Raw genomic sequence first — 17,667 nt, 5'->3', positions numbered from 1 at the left:
GCGGAGGCTTCTTTAATGCGACTTGTTAGTATATATAGCTGAGGGCACATGAAAAATTGTAGACTTATAAGATCTCTCTGTTTCGAGTGTACAGATTACTTGACCGATGGAAGTTCGATATGGGCCATGAATAACCACGATGTATACTACGATTGCATACGTTGCAGGATACTGTTCACATGGTTCCCTAGCAACCTAACAACCAAAACTTGTTTGGTTGCTAGGTTGCTAGGGATTGCTTTTATATGTTAATCATTCACTATGTCTTTGTGATAGCAGTTTAATAAAATAAGTCGTGTGCTTCTAACCAAAATAAGGCATTGACCTCATTTGGTAAGTATTCAAAAACTGGCATTCCTAAAATTATGTTACCTTAAACAGATAGTTTCGTTGAATTTTAAACTTTTCATCATTAATTTAGATAGACATGTATATTTTTCAGATTGTGGCATATCTAACATAAGAGGAAGTTTTAATTAAAACAGTGTTTTAATGGACAAAGTGAGTGATTTAGTCGTCTCTGAAGAGAATGAGAATGAATTTGAATGAGTATGCCAACATCTGCACAGTTATAATTTTATGGAAAATACATCAACTATTATTCTCAATCAGTGTTTCTGTGATTCCTATTAATTTCCCTAAATCTTGCAATTCTTGTTAGCCATATTCTACATATCCTTTTCTCCAAAATGGCATCAAATTCCATTTTGCTTTGCTTATTTCTTTCTTTATCTATCCAAATCTGCATGTAGAGGTCTCATTCTCTCTGGTATCTTAAATAAACATTGCTCATATACATTTTATTTATCAAATTTAACTCTTCCTTCCCATATAATTTCTTGAAGTACCTATCTCCAGTGGAACTTGAATTTTATTTCATTTGCTTCTTCAATTTTCCAGGTTAAATCATATTCCATATTGCAATTCCTGTATCTTTCATTGCATAATGATTGCCAAAGTTGTATTCAATTATCAGTCCATCATTCTAGGCTATCGTTGGTTTCATTGATTTTAGTTTCTTTTAGCATGTGGGGACATTAACCCTATACAGAACACATGCCCTGAAAGACCTCTATGGTATCTCGCCTTGTTTGGCCAGCCAGGTGAACTTTACAGAGCTTCAATGTCCTTTTTGATGTACACTGATGATAGACATCTACACATAGACATCATTTGGTTCATGGGAAATCATTAGGTTTTCTGTATAAGATATAGGCGTCTACATTTGGATAGAATTAGGTATAATGCTAACTTTGTACTCTCAGTAGAGATGTAAATCTTATGTAGCTTTTTATAGAAGTTTGCGCAAGTGTTTTAAGCATGTTGATATGATATTTATAATAAATATTTCCATCAGAAAATTTGTTATAAATAACATTTTGTAACTGATAGTTAGAAGAAATTTTCTTATAAGAAAAACTCTTATAAGAAATATGCCCAATTTCTGATAAGAAATTTTCTTATAGAAAAATTCTTATAAGAAATTTTCTTATAAGAAATATGCCCAATTTCTGATAAGAAATTTTCTTATAAGAAAAATTCTTATAAGAAATTTTCTTATAAGGAATATGTCCAATTTCTGATAAGAAATTTTCTTATAAGAAATTTCCAATAGGGCATTATCAAGCTGCAAAACAAGCTCCACTCTTGCCCGAAGTTGTCTTCCCGTTAAATTTTCCACAAGTCCACCAGCCTGGTCATCTGCCATGTCCTCATCAGTGACAATTGCTGCTTCTGGTGGCTCAAAGTATATTGTACTTCGTCAAAGTCTTCGTTTTCCGGAAGCTATTTGGCTTCACACAGCGTAATATCTCTGAGCTATCGATATCCCTAATATTAAAAATTTTATTTCAAAAGTAATTAGTGGAATAAAACTTAATAAATGCAAATTTATCGATTAATTGATAAATAATAAATCTTTTGGCAGGAATACGAAGGAAAAAACGTTGAAAATGCAATAAATTCTAACTAGAGCATAAAATTCGAAACTTTGAAGATTTGCATAGGGATCCGCCCAATATGACATTTATGTCACAGTAACATTTATCAGAGTATATTACAGAAATGGAAAGCAATACCAAACATATTAATGTATTATTAATAATTTTGTATCATTATGTTGATACATACCAAAAATTGTCGCTGTAGCGCATATAGTAAACGAAAAAATTAAATATTTACACAAAGCGAATGTCCATTTTTAGTGTCTAGGGAAGGCACCTAAGTACCAGGGGTACTTAAAGGATAGGTCTTCACTCTCACTTTACAATTCTTACCTTGAATTGAAGCACTTAGCTACCTCTTTCTTATAAGGTATAAAACACAACAATATACCGTGCCCGAACGATGCAAGAGCCATTACAGTGGAGCGATACAGGGTGTGACATTTTTGTTACATTGGGCGGATCCAGGTTAAACAGACAATTTCGTGGAATTTTAAACTTTTCATCATTAATTTAGATAGACATGTATATTTTTTCAGATTGTGGCATATCTAATATAAATGGAAGTTTTAATGAAAACAGTGTTTCAATGGACAAAGTGAGTGATTTAGTCCCCTCTGAAGAGAATGAGATTGAATTTGTATGAGTAAACCTAAATAACATCTGCACAGTTATTATTTTATGAAAAATACGTCAACTATTATTCTCAATCAGTGTTTCTGGGATTCCTATTAATTTCCCTAAATCATACACTTATTGTTAGCCATATTCTACATATTCTTTTCTCCAAATGGCATCAAATTCCATTTTACTTTGTCTATTTCTTTCATTATCTATCCAAATCTGCATGTAGAGGTCTCATTCTCTCTGGTATCTTAAATAAACATTGCTCGTATGTATTTGCTTTATCAATTTTTCCTTTTCCTTCCCATATAATTTCTTGAAGTATCCCAAGTCGAACTTGAATTTTATTTCATTTGCTTCTTCAATTTTCCAGGTTAAATCATATTCCATATTGCAACTCCTTTATATTTCATTGGGTAGTGATTGCCAAAGTCATATTCTATTATCAGTCCATCATTCTAGGATATCGTTGGTTTCATTGCTTTTACAGAGCAACCTCGATATAACGACACCCCACGGTGCACTAATAAACACTCGCTATAGCGAATTGTTGCTTTACCGGAGGTGGAGCAAATAATAGCCAATATACCTGTTGCGAACAGATATACAGGAACAGGAGTGGTGCGGCGACAGATAAACGTAAGCATAAATCCAGATGAAAGGCGATGTTTTTTTGCATCACTAAATTTCCTTACACAAATAACGGCTAACTATTCAAACAATTTATAAGCGCCGCACTGAATAAAAATCATGCAAAGCATTGTTTTGTCAATCATTATATTAATCGAACGACAGTTTACCACATAAATTTGAGACCTGGCACTCCATTAACTTCATTTTTAACAGATCGCTAGCAGTTACAGAGGTTAAGGAGTCTTGATGAAAGTTTTCCGGCGGTGAAACCCTCGCTATGGCGAGAGCCAACGCCGAAAGGGTCTTGTAAAAACGAATTTTTTAACACGCTTATTATAGGGTCAATTGACGGTGCATCGGCTATCTCTCGTTATAGCGGGGGTGTCGCTATAGCCCGTACTCGCTTTAACGAGGTTCCACTGTAGTTTCTTTTAGCATGTGGGGACGTTAACCCTATGCAGAACCCATGACCTGAAGGACCTCTATGGTATCTCGCATCGTCTGGCCAGTCAGGTGAACTTTACAGAACTTGAATGTCCTTGTGATGCACACTAATGATAGACATCTACATTTGGTACATGGGAAAACATTAGGTATGCTCTGTACCAGATATAGGCACCTACATTTGGAAAAAATTAGGTATAATGCTAACTTTGTACTCTCAGTAGGGATGTAAATCTCATGTAGCTTTTTATAGAAGTTTGCGCAAGTTTGTTTTAAGCATGATGATATGATATTTACAATAAATATTGTCATGAGAAAATTTCTGATATATAAAGTTTGTAATTGATACTTATAATAAATTTTCTTATAAGAAAAATTCTTACAAGAAAAATTGTTATAAGAAAATTTCTTATAAGAAACACGTCCAATTTCTGATAAGAAATTTTCTTATAGAAAAATTCTTATAAGAAAAATGCCCAATTTCTGATAGGAAATTTTCTTATAAGAAATTTCCAATAGGGAGGAGGTGCAAATGGACCGTACACTCCCCGGAAACGGTAACGAGGAGGCTGATGAAGATAATTCGAATCTATTGATCCATATTCTTCCTGAAGGCATGTTTGTATTGTACATTAATTAGTCATTGTCTAAATGTATGAACGTGTGAATTTACACAAAAATGCACCATGTTATTGCCACTAAACTTGTGTGAATGCATGAGCAGAAATATAATCTCTTCTAATTCGGTTCATGCAGTTGTAGATGTTCCTTTCTGGTCCATTCACACAAACAGACATTAACTCGTACAGGTTAATGTATCGTGTAAACAGGCCTTAACACAAGTGAGGCTCCCACTTCTACAGAAAAGTGGGTACAAACTTGAATGAAGTATAGGAGCAAAATTGAGCAAAGAAGTAGCTTTTCTTGAACAATTACAACTTCTTTTATCAAAGTTGAAAATAAGTCTGTTGCTTTGCCCACCCTTACTAATAATATTGAATGTGACGCTTGTGATAGTACCTCCAGTGAAAACTTGCATTTATCATTTTGAGAGAGTGCCTGCAGTTATTCCTCAGACTATTCAGAGCATTAGAAAAGAGAAATGTTGGAAATCAGTGTCAAACGCATAATAACATTGAAAGAAATCCTACTCTGTATTGCAGGATTTCATGTTTATGTTACATTAATATTTCCTCATTATGTGATCATACTATAATATGTACTCGACATCTAATGATATGCCTAAAAATAATAAAATTCAATGATTCCCTTCAGGATCTTAATTTTCCCATTAATTTTGGCAGCCATTATTCCACTATTAGTCTTATTTTAAGGTCTGTGTTGCCTCTCATGTAAAAAAAGGTTGAGAGATTGAATGTTAAGGGAAACCGAGTTAACCCAAGTACTGCACTATAACTTCTTCACTGTCGCGGTGGAGCTCTTAGTTTCAAGCGCCATCACCAAGACCAGACACCTGGCTGAGGTCATTGCCCTGGGACCCTGAGGTCCCTGCCGCTGCCACCAGAGTATGCTAAACCTAGTGCCATGAAGGCCCCAGGTGAGAGAGACGCTGACGAGAGGGGAACGGAGAAGGACTACCACGCGCGAGACACATATATAGAGCATCTGTATAGCTTACCATCGTAATAAACATGGTCAAATTTACTTTCGTGTAATTTATTGAAGTGAGGTTAGTTACCGGATTACCCCATTCCCCTTCACTGTAGTATGAGACCACTTGCTCTCACTTTGAGGCAAATATTAGCTAAGGTTTCCCCATCTCTATGGCCATCAGCCAGCATTATTTCCTTCATAATACTGACTTTGAAAATCTAATTGTGCTATTTAAGATTCAGGGTACTTTGGTGTGTTTCTACTCCTTGTAGGCCACAGTTATTAGGTTATTTAGAAGGTGGTAACCCAAAATGGCAAAGACAGAAGGATATTGGTGGACATAATGTTTGAAAAAGTTCATGACTGCATTGACTGAGGTTCAATTCAATGAAGTGAATAGAATTCCTCTCTCTATTGAAATTCATAAGAAATTATGTGAGGTGCTCACTGCATTTGTTTTTTCTTTGGTCATCACCTGTTTAGGTTTCATTGGACTTGATCATCTCCTATGTTAGTGAGATTGTCCACACCTAGGAGGGGGAAAACATCCCTTGAGATTCACTTTAGAACATGACCTCAGATTGTTAATTTTACATATCATGTCCATTTTGGATATGTAATGTGCCTAAATATATTATTTTTGATGATGCAAATGATTTAATGCTGGTGGCTGGAAAAACACTCCTAAAAATTGCTCTTCAAATGTATTCAAGCCAACTGTTAGCTCATTCGTAATCAAATGGAAAAGTTTTGTTATTTGCCTAAATACATTTATTTTTATTGCTACAAATAATTTAATGTTGGTGATTGAAACAACACTCCTAAAAAAATCTCTTCAAAAGTGTTCAAGTGAATAGTCAGCTCATTTGTAATCAAATGAAAAAGTTTTCATATTCACATAGCTATCAATTTCATATCAGCAGTTCCTTAAGATGGTCGCATTCCACGGATCCTGTCATTTCAATCAAACAATACTAAAATTGTGTCAAACTATGTACTTATTTTTTCCATAATGATAATCAGGGGAAATGTGAGAAGATTTTGTAGCACACATGATTTCTTTTTTGATTTATGATACCTTTTGATGCTTACTTGTGAACAAATTTGGATGAAATAATATCACATAAGGGAATCTTACTGATTTACTGTAATCTATTTTGTCTCTTGATTTGGAATAATATTTTCAGAATCAGAAAGGCATTCCTTTGGCTAATTAATGCTGAATGCATCAATTACTTGACTATATCCAGTGGCATGGTGAGGGGGGAGGTCTTAGGGATACTTATCCCCTGAAATAAAAAACACAATTACTCTCCTTCATACCCTGTTTAAAAACATCTGCCCCCTAGTTTTGGTACCCCCGCCAAACAAAATTCCTGGCTACCCTACTGAATATATCCTTTGAGAAGTCAGTTTCCAGTATTTCATTGCATATTAATGTTAACAGAAAATTAAAATTGCAGTGCAAGACTCTCAAAGGTATCAAGAATATGTTCAAGTATCCAGGAAATGATTGTTTTTTCATTTCTAATGATGAATGCCGAGCATGAATGATTAGAAGTTTGCCACAACAATCAAATCTCTAAGAGCACAAAATATTTCCTAGATATCTAGATCATATCTACAATGTCTTGGATATCTTAAATATCTTCTAGATGTCTAGAAAATGTCTTTTCTGAGCAGAGACTCTAATTATATTATTAATTCCAGCAGCCTCCCCTTCCATCATGCACTCCCGTCTTCAATTTACAATAAGACCTACTCCCTTTCATTCTATCTAAAAATTCTTCTATCTAAAAATCCCCTTTTCCTTCCTCTCCCTCGTTTACCTAACATTCTTCCCTCAAACACTGCTTTCAACATTCCCTCCCTGCTAACATTGTAAGTCTCCATCCATACTTTCTGTCTCCTCTGTATCTCATCTAAAAACTGCCTCTCCTCACCCATCATGCCCAGCACTTTATCGTTCCTCCTCCTCTCCGTCCACTTCACCTTCTCAATTCTTTTCCACACCCACATCTCGAATGCTTCGAGTTTTCTCTTGTCCTCCTTCTCAAGTGCCCACGTTTCTGCACCGTAAAGCACTACACTCCAGATCAGACTCTTCACTAACCTTTCCTTTAAAGTCTTACGTAGAGAACCTCTCAGAAGCTCCTTCTTGTTCATGAACGCCTCCTTTGCTAATGCAATTCACCTCCTGACGTCCTTGCTACTGTATCCGTTTTCCTCCAACATACCGCCTAATTAGTGGAACTGCTCAACCTGCTCAAGTTTTTCACCACCCACCTTTATCTTAAGTAGCACAGTCCTCTCTTGGGATGCTTTACAAAACTGCATAACCTTGATCTTCTTGTGATTAATCCTCATCCCATATTTCTCAAAAACTCGTATAATGCATCCTCAAAAGCCTGAAGCCCCCTTACTGACTGGCTAATCAACGCCTGATCATCTGCAAATCTCACTGATTTGAACATCATTCCTCCCACTTTTATTCCAGCTTCTAACTCATCCCACACTTCCCTTAGCATCTATTCAGTGAACATGTTAAAGAGTAGCGGCGATAGAGGACAGCCTTGCCTCACTCCTCAGCCCATGCTTGCCCACCCAGATTCAACATCTGCTACCCTCACTTGTGCAGTCTGGGCCATGTACAGATTACGAATCAGTCGCCTATCCCTCCAATCTACACCTATTTTCTTGAGAATATCCATTAACTTTACCCACTTCACTCTATCAAATGCCTTTTCTACAGTCTGTGTACTTCCACACTCCCGTATACTATTGTCCACTAGTTACTGATATTCTCTCCTCACCCTCCCCTTCAGATCTTCTAGGTTCCATTTCTTCACCTTCCTAACTTTCATAAGTCTTTTGAATCTGACGTTGCATTTCATAAGTACTAGGTTGTGGTCTGAATCCTGCAGGGAAGCTGCACAAGTTTGTCAGACTATTCCTAAACCTCTGCCTTACCATGATGTAGTCTATCTTATATCTCGCAATGTCCCCTGGTCTTTTCCATGTGTTCCTTCGCCCTTTGTGATGATTAAACCAAGTGTTTTTAATGAATAACTTGTTCCTCCTGCAAAATTATGCTGCTTTCTCACCCCTGTCGTTCTGAATACCTAATCAAAATTCTCCTACTTCGCTTCCATCCCTTCCTTCCCTTACTGAAGCCTTCCAGTCCCCTATCACAACCAGATTTTTCTTACCCGGAGTTTCTCTTATTATTTCCTCGAGCTTTTCATACACCTCACCTATTTCTTCTTCCCTATGATTGCTTGTGGGCATGTAAACTTGAACCACCACAAGGTTGGTGGGCCGCGTCTCAATTTCTACCACCAGAATCCTATTGCTTACCTGGTCAATACCTACTACATGCTTAACCATATTCCCGTTTAATGACAACATGGTATTTAAACTTTTCTACTTTTTAATATGGAATAAAATAAAATTGCAAATGGCAAATAATAAGAGTTCATCCTTGGAACCGAGTAACGAGAACGTAGAACCGATTGGGGAGAACCGGACTGGTACCAGGAACCGAAAAAATTTAAGAACCGACTCATCCTTAGTTTCCAGCATGGTATTTATTATTGATGACTTAAAGCTTTACACACATGTGATGTTAGATGCTTGCTAATGGCAAACGTTCCTACCCCTGTCGGTTTGTGCCTCTCCTTCTTCTCTTCAAGATAAACCTCAGTCTGATAAAGCCTAGCTGCTACCAAATTACCTCTACCTTTTATAATTTTTTTCCTGCAGCACACTGGTTACCCAAAGGTCTGGCTGCAAACCCTGGAGCTGGGTGCCCTTGCTAAGATTCCCGCCTTTGTGCTCTGACACCTCTGCCCGTGATCAGCACCCTTGCATCAGTAATCCATCACTTCGGCATCTTTACTCACGCACACTTAATACCTACCTTGATTTGAGATATGGCTATTTAGTATTTAACAAGCTTTCAGTATATAACCAAGCCATTAACTACCGTATTTCTCCGAGCATAGTCCCCCTCTGAATATAGTCCCCCCCCCTTAATTTTGAGGCTTTAGTTTCGGGAACATTAAAAAAAATGTGTTTGAATATAGTCAGACATTTATGGTATCTATGGTACTATTTATGGAATATATACATGGTACTATTTATGGAATAGAAATACCTGAGGCATTTTTGGAAAAAAAGGGGGACTATATTCAGACATATGCGGTAATACCCTTATGAATATTCTATTTCTATTTATCATTTTAAATAACAAATCTTTTCACAGCTTTTTTTGTACAGGAAACAAGGGAGGAATGGGACAGTGGGAGGTATGGGACACTTCAGATTTCCCTCTCTTAATTTGAGTTTTTTAGCTCTTGCTTTTCTCATGTGTATGAGAAGCAGCAGCCGCATGTCTTCCTAAAATGGCTCCTGGCTCACTTCCCTGAATGTGAGTTAAGAAGAGGATATAGGTTTTCACACCAATTTTTGTAACGTTCGTGAGATGCTTTCACTTAAAATTTCTATTACTTTAATTATGAATTTCTCTCTCTGGAAGCACTGATGAAAATGCATGTTCTTTGGGTTTATAACCACTAATTTTAATAACATTTAGTTGCTTATGAAAGCCTAATAATACATTTTAAATACAAAGTGGACTTTAAGGGAGGTCTGGGAAATCAGAAATGTGGGATGAATGGGACACTGACAGTGACCTACTCCTCCCAAGCACTATTATTTTTAAAATTTTTATTTTATAAGGCATTTTAATTTTTAGTATTAATTATTATGCCTCGTGAGTGAAGAAAAAAATCCATATATGGGACCAGTGCCAAATTCTACCATTCTGGAAGCTGTGAAGATGGTTTGTGATGAAGGCAAAAATGTGAGAGAGGTAGCAAGAGCAGAAATTTCATCAAGATCTGCATTATCAAGACATCTAATGAAAGCATTTGCTTCCAAGGACAGGGACAGTGTAATTTTTCAAAGTAATCTGACATGTGGAACGGTTTTCCTCTTTTGTTATACACAGGGATAGTTGGTAGTAATGAGTATAATGATGGATGTGACGTAAAATTCATGCGGAAAAGGGGAGCCAATTACAATTTTTCTTACCTCAACAAGAATACATTAGTTTCATAGAGAAAAAAGATATTGCTTTGAAACTGACTTCTCCATTTTTGTTTGAAACCACTGAAAGAGTTTTCTTGTTTACATTTACTACTGATACCATAAATAGTATAAATTTGATCAGAAATAACTGCAATATCTATTATTTACGTATTTTGAATCAATAATGTATTTGTTATTTCCATTTCTGCACATTTACATTAGTATCCCATTCCTCCCACTTAACAGTCCTATTCCTTGCAGAATGAGGGAGGACTGAGACTAATGTTGTATTTTCAGAAAATGCAAAGTTCCACAGTGCTCACCTATTCTAATTTATCGAAGAATTTTCTCTGGAATTTAGAAGGATCAAGGCAACTAAGGACTGCAAAAAAATTGATTTAAGCCACTAATATTAAAAAAAAATTGTATTCCAAAATGAGTCCCAGTCCTCCCTGGTTTCCCCTATACATTTTGACTCCTCTTAACTGTAGAAGTACATACCATACTGGTGGTTTACATTAAACCATGAACTATTTCTAGATGCCACTCCTTGGTGGGGATACAATGCACACCTTTACTTATAGTGTGGCTCAATCCCTAAAATGGAATCAAAATGAAAGTATGTGGGAGAATATAAGGTACATTTTTGATGGAAACAGCTGCAACTCCTGAATAGTAGAGTCCAGCGGAGGATCCAGGATGGGGACAAGGGGGCCTACGTGGAGGGTAACCTTCCAGCAGTAGTGGGGGTCTGAACAAAATTACCACTCTATCATCATGTAAATTAGATACCCAAGGGGAGGCTATATCCTCCTTCAGCCCCTCTCTGGAACTGCCACTGGATTGTGACATACTAAAAGCATGTAAAATAGTTCAGAGCTGATTTGTATTTCCATTCGTTACAGTAGGTAAATGCATTGGAAAATGTAACTAATTACAAAGTGGCAACCAAAAATGCATCAATTACAATTACAAGAAAATCCAAAAATTTCGATTATATACAGTGTGTGTTTAGACCCAATAGCACTAAGGGGGGGCGATATACTCTTAGCTCCCTCCCTCCATAGATCCACCACTGCTCAAGTCCTATGACAAAGTATTCAAATAAAGATTATAATCAGGCCCAATCCCCAAAATCAAATCTGAATGAAAATATGTGGGAGAATATTAGGTACGTTTTTGATGGAAACAGCTGCAACATCTGAATACCAGAGTCCAATGACAAAAGATTGCAGCTAAAGATGCAAATTAGGAACAAGCGTTGCCAACCTTCCAGGATCAGCCCTCTTCTCCATTTCCTCCCACCAACTTAAGCTACACTACTCTCAGCATAGATACCGATCATTCGATTTGTGTGTAGAAAATCAACTCAATCAATCAGGAAACTCTGGCACTGAGTGTCATCAGAGGCAGATCAATGGGGGGGGGGGCGCTAGGGTAAGGGGGCGCTAGACCCCCATTGGACATCCAATTTACACCAGATAGAATGGTAATTTTTGTTCAGACCTGCAATACTTCTGGGAGTTTACCCCATACTTAGGCCCCCCCTTGTCCCTCTCCTGGATCCGCTACTGAGTGTCATATAATCTCTGAATCTATTTTCATTGAAAAATGACGATTGTGAAGTCTTAAAATCAAATACCATGATTGATAGCAAAACAGAAAATGTTAATAAAACATAGATGAACGAGAGAGAAATGAAATTGTCAATATTTTTTTTGGAATTTTAATAATATCAGTAATTATTTAACAGATATAAAGTCAAAATATGCGTGATTAACTAATTCTATAAAACTTCAAACTCAAAACACACAACGATTCTAATAATAACTGGAACGCAAGTTCTTTCATAATGAAAACGCGACATGAGCCGATGATTTAGAGGCGAGGGAGTGGGCGGCGGACCCATGGGAGGATTGAGGCGTGGCGATGCGATGGTTGCATTCTCGGCCGCACCCGCTGCGGCACCACTTGGTCCTCGCGCGGCGCCGCGGCGGGGCGCCGCTGCCGTCGCCGTTGTCGGATTACGCCCGGCGGCACTGGTTCCTCGTACACGCGGAACCCGGGGCTGCGCTGCGGCTGGGGGGGCGGCGGCGGGTTCCGCGGGAAGGCTGGCCCCGCGCGCAGGCTTAGTGGGTTTCGCGCCATCGGCCCTCGGCGCGGCATGAGCACCGGCGAATCGCGCTGCCGCGGCTCGTAGAAGCCCACCGGGTAGGTCTCGCGCGTCGGCCCCATGCTCGGAGCGGGTCGACTGGATGGCTGAAAGATGGCGGCGGTGTTAACGCGCGCGGATCGCCGCTCCGACAGCGGTCCCAAGATGGTTCTCCAATCCAAGCCAAGCCACCCCATCTGTACCCTGAATTGGCTCCAGCAGCGGCGCGGCGGCCTAGGGTGCTGCAATGACAAGCGCCGCACCAAGGCGTATCGCCGAGCCGCATCTGTGTGCCTCCTTTCTTCCGTATCCTCTAAACTGTCAGCGGCGGGTGTTGATCCACCGGGCGCTTCTGCCCCTCCGGTAGCCTCATTTGGTGCAGCAGGTGCGGCTTCTTGATCACTTGGGACCACTCCTTCAAGAGAAGGTCTTTCAGCACTTGAAACTACATCTGGGGAACTCCATCTTCTTCTGGGGAACACCCTGTAAGGAGAGGAAATACAGATTTGGCGTGCTTACAAGGAATTCACGGGCTGCACCGTGTATTTGTTCTTCTGCCTTTGCTTCGTTGGCGTTGATTTAGAGCAGTGGCTCCCGACCGACTTGAGAAGAAATCATGTCGGAACAGCTCCCCGCCATAACCCTAACCTCTGTGACTTGACCATATCAACATTTACGGGCGATCAATTTAAACATGGTCGAGAACTCATTAATTATTGGTCAAGGTTCACATTTTCCTCATATGCCTGAAGACAATCATTCATTAGTATTACGTCCCTGCTTCCCGCGAATCCCTGCAAAGGCTCTCGCGGCTTCTTCTGATCGCTCCTTTATATGGAATGAACTGTTTCTCTCTCTACCGTAAAGATAAATGGATAATGAGTTCCTTAAAGAGATACCATCAGGACTACCGGAGTCGAAATTATTCAAATTAGATGAAAATTAATGTCATTTTACTTTGTGGTCATTTGACTAAGAATTGAGCGATATTTTTGTAGACATTGCCAGTAAAAGTTAATGCCGTAGATGTACTGTTGACATGTTTGATTGAAAACAAGATGACGCCACCTCATTCCTCAAATAATTCGATTCTGAGGGCAGCGGCGCGGTGCAAGTGAGAGTGCGATCCAACGAAAGCTCTTGCGTTCTTCCTAACACCTCATTCATTTCCACATCGGGTATTCAACGTCGTAGGCACAAGTGCATGGGACGAAAATTCCACCTTTGTTGCTGTAGGAGTATTTTAAATGGTTAGATTTTCCTTTACATATCGAATTTGAGAAGCCGACTACTACGCCGGTCAAATATTCTGCTTGGAAAATTGTAACTACGCGTTGGAAAACCCGAGAGACGTGAATCTTGAGCACCACCACGCCGCGTTCCCAACGATAATTCGGAGTGAAATTTCTCACGCGGGAGAATAAAAATACTAATTGAAATGTGATGGAAGTACATGATAAATGACGGTGGAAAGGGCAATATGTTCGTACAAGAACAAAACTATGTTGACATAGATGAGACAACGTTCTTTTTGGTGCCGTCTTGAAACATTTTTTTATATCTTCTAACTAGTGCTTACCTTCGTGGATTACAATTGCACCTGTTTCCCCACGGGCAGGTCGTCCGGCGAGGTTCCATTCTTTATTGGTATTATTTAATTGATTTTTTTATTTTAATTTTTATCACTGGGCATACAATATCGTATTAGCACTCTTGTTATACCCAATCCATCTGAAAAAAAAAACACAATTAAGGGTAAAAATGTTAGTACTTATTAATTAAATGCATTTATTTCTAGGTATTTATTTTCTGACATTAGTTAAAAGTATAAGCGATTTAAAATAAAATGAAACATGAAGGAATCTTCAAATGATTAAATCGGTGGGCCGAATTACCCTTGATGACTCTATTAGGGAATAGCTTCTCCAAGCTGCGTAACCAAGGGGAGTGCATAGAGGAGGCCCAATTCCATCCTATAGAAAGGTGATTTCTGTTCTCGCCACTTCGGTCGCATTTTAATCGGCTTTCAAAAATGCCTGAGTCGCAGTTATGAGTGCAGTATGCGAAGAATTGCATTGAGCTTTTAAGTATTTGATAGATCACATCATAAATTATATAAATTTCGGTTAAAACCGCTAATTATACCGTATGTGCCCGTGCAACTAGGATCATTTTGTCCGTCAGCGACGCGAGTGGCGACTTTCGTAAGCCCATTTAAATGCGCGGTGGGTGACAGCACATTTGGAGGACGTCTTCACGATCCTCCTATGTAATATTCGTGGGCGTGACTAGGGGGGAGATAGGGGTATAGTTGAAATTGTTTCGGGTTTCCCACCGGATGGGGTTGTCCATCTCTGCCGACGTTTCGATGGCCGTGCCGTCCATCGTCATCAGCCCTGATGACGATGGACGGCCTTGATCATTTAATTTCACATTTATATCTTTCATATTAAAATACAGAGAGAATTTCGCATAGTAATTGTTGTACGTAGTTTTTTTAAACTCAAATATAAGAAGACCGTTTGCCTATCATACCCTTGTGCTCCCTCAGAAAAATTCTGAATCCGGCCATATTGAATTAGGCAGCATTAGATAAAGCACCTTGACATCCCTCTCCTCACCTTTAGCTTCTGCACGTTACGCCCTGTCATAAGCGATTCGGTGAAGGAGTGTTTGAGGCTAAGTTCTCCAAAAGTATATAACAACATTTTAATGGACGCTAAATTGCCTGCGGCATTTTAGTTGAAAATTCTCAACTTCTCAGTGATAGACAATGCGCCAATTACTTTTCTTGTCCCTCGTTCGTAATTGCTATTTGCTTTACACTAGTTGTCACATTTAAATCAAAGCTGTGCATCGTGGTGCCTATAGCGTAATGCACCCATGAGGCTCTGGTTCCCTTGATTGAGTCGAGCTCTTTGATCTCCTGAACACTCACAACTATCTTATTCCTTAAAGCGTTAAAACATATGTAGGATTTCTAATTAGCGATCAAGCAAGTACCTATCCTATTCATTTTCTTGGTGAAGAAATAATTCATCGAACCCTGCAGCACCGAACCCTAATTCACAGTGGCGCCGACTCCATGGGGCCTGAGGGGGCCCGAGCCCCCTCAAAGATTCGTTTGGGAGGGCGGAGCCCCCTCAATAATTCAATAAAATAATTAAGTTATATTATGCTTTGTGAAATCACAAAAATATATTGGTAATTTTTATTTCCCATGTTTGACGATAGTTACCTTTTAAAATAAATTCAACAATGTGTTAAAACAAATAATTATAAGGTTGAGCAAAACTGAATCAAGTGGTGTGAATCATGATAGTGTTTCGGTGCTGCGACACACTTTGAATTTAACCTCTTCCCGGGGCAAGACCTCCGATATGGGCCCCCAATATTGTTTATAAGTCGGCGCCCCTGCTAATTCATCAGCACGGTGCGAAGGAGACTCGACTTAACAGCATTATGTTTCACAATGAGTATATGTACGTCATTCTAAAAGAGGTATCGCATTCCGTGGTATCTATCACTCCCATGCGGGTAATATCTTAATGCGAGTACAATTCGATGTTCTATTTTCGCAAGCGTTGAGTTGGTTGGCGGTGGGGACAACTCTTTACTGTAGAACCGACTCGTAAGTCGCATATAAATCGTGCAATCTTTTGCGTGAATTCTTGCACTTGATGATTGTAGCTATAAAAAGATGATAGTGTGAAAGCAGTTGAGCATATAGTAGAATAACAGTCCGGGAAGTAGAACCATGCTTGTTCACTACCGTTTTAGAGCGGTGGCCGTTAGAACAAAAACTTTAACCTTTTCATCGACACTGTTATAATGCAGAATGAATCATTCCATTCGATAAGTTATACACCGTTATAATAAACATTTAGGTATAAACATTTTTACATATCTTATATCTAAATTATTGCTATATTTACCTTGTCGTTGGAAATGGCGTCTTCCATTGCTTGCCTGAGCAATAATGAACGAGACTCGTGAATCCGTTTGTCTTTGAAACCCAACAACAATGAGAATTCTCCGATTTGCTGTTTTGGAAGAGTTGTCATTCAAAAATTTAAGCGGTCTTTTGGATCCGTTATTTTAGGAAATTTTGCGTAAATTCTACGTGTGACATTGACTGCATGACCTATTTCACTCCCCATACCTACTGAACACGGTGAACGAATGCAAATATGAGCCAAATATCATCGATGATCTTTTCCAAGAACTGATATCATTATGCTGGGAACTTCATTTTGGTTGTTTTGTTATAGGAATCTCTAGTAAATGAAATAGGCTGTGAGTCATAACTGGATTTTAGTTGCTGCGACAGATTTCCTGTACTTTATTCCTGGCCTACGAAGTGGAGAAATTTTCGCACATACATGATGTTTAAATGTAATCACTGGTGTGATGAAGAAGCATTCTGGGTTATGGTTCTACTCAGATTTTACCTTTATAAATCAATTTTATAAAAGGCAACTAAATTCTGGGAAACAATAAAATATCATGGTATCAAATTATATGCAATGATCACGCTTGATTATAAGCTAGAGCTCATCATCTAAACTAGTCGTCACATTTTTAGTGTGAGCTGCTCGAGGTTCCAGTTCCATAGGGTGTCTGCAATTTAGAGCAGTTGTTTGCATTCTTTGATGTTGCCAATTTTTTATTATGTAATTAATTTCTGTTTAATGCTGTAGAATATTATGCAGGGATCAGTATACATACCATACTTAGGGTACCACTGTAGCTACAAAATCTAAAGACAATTTTTTAAATGTTAGCTACTTTACTGAATGAAATACCAGACTAGTTTCCTTCTAAAATATTCCAGACTAGTTGTAGTCCTCTTCATCGATGTTAACCAAAGACGAAACTGGTCGGAGGCAGTGTTTCAATTTCTTCCTAGTTTCAGAATGGGCAAAGACTTGTATTGTACCCAGATAGAGGTCGGAATCAGATATATTTAAGCCCGGATAATTTTTCCTGGTATTTACTGATGTGTGATGTCATCAATGAATCGGTTGCATACAGAACATTGCAAATTATATGCAAGATATATATTGAGAAGAGTTCTTATGCCCAGGAAAATGCAAATTACCATACATGGGGATGAATAAGCAACCATATGCTACGCCAAGATTCACCTCTGGCCAGAGAATCACC

At 38.6% G+C, this 17,667-nt stretch overlaps 1 protein-coding gene across 1 annotated transcript; it reads right to left on the bottom strand.

Moving 5' to 3' along the window:
• Positions 1-12,149: 12,149 nt before the first annotated feature.
• Positions 12,150-16,616, bottom strand: LOC124171067. The gene is made up of 3 exons (XM_046550216.1): positions 16,437-16,616; positions 14,081-14,232; positions 12,150-12,984 (listed from the first exon to the last, which is right to left on the bottom strand). Exons 2-3 carry the CDS (start codon positions 14,137-14,139, stop codon positions 12,228-12,230), a joined length of 816 nt encoding a protein of 271 aa, XP_046406172.1. The 5' UTR covers positions 14,140-14,232; positions 16,437-16,616; the 3' UTR covers positions 12,150-12,227.
• Positions 16,617-17,667: the final 1,051 nt, after the last annotated feature.

This window comes from Ischnura elegans, chromosome X, assembly GCF_921293095.1.
Source record: "Ischnura elegans chromosome X, ioIscEleg1.1, whole genome shotgun sequence".
Lineage (NCBI taxonomy): Eukaryota > Metazoa > Arthropoda > Insecta > Odonata > Coenagrionidae > Ischnura > Ischnura elegans.
Note: the sequence above shows the minus strand (reverse complement) of the source record. Positions and strands in the feature narration are given on the sequence as shown.

Coding starts and splice junctions, on each gene's coding strand:
- LOC124171067 (XM_046550216.1), bottom strand. CDS start 14,139: ATGGAACCTCGCCGGACGACCTGCCCGTGGGGAAACAGGTGCAATTGT. Junction 12,985..14,080: donor TGCAATTGTAATCCACGAAG/GTAAGCACTAGT, acceptor CTCTCCTTACAG/GGTGTTCCCCAGAAGAAGAT.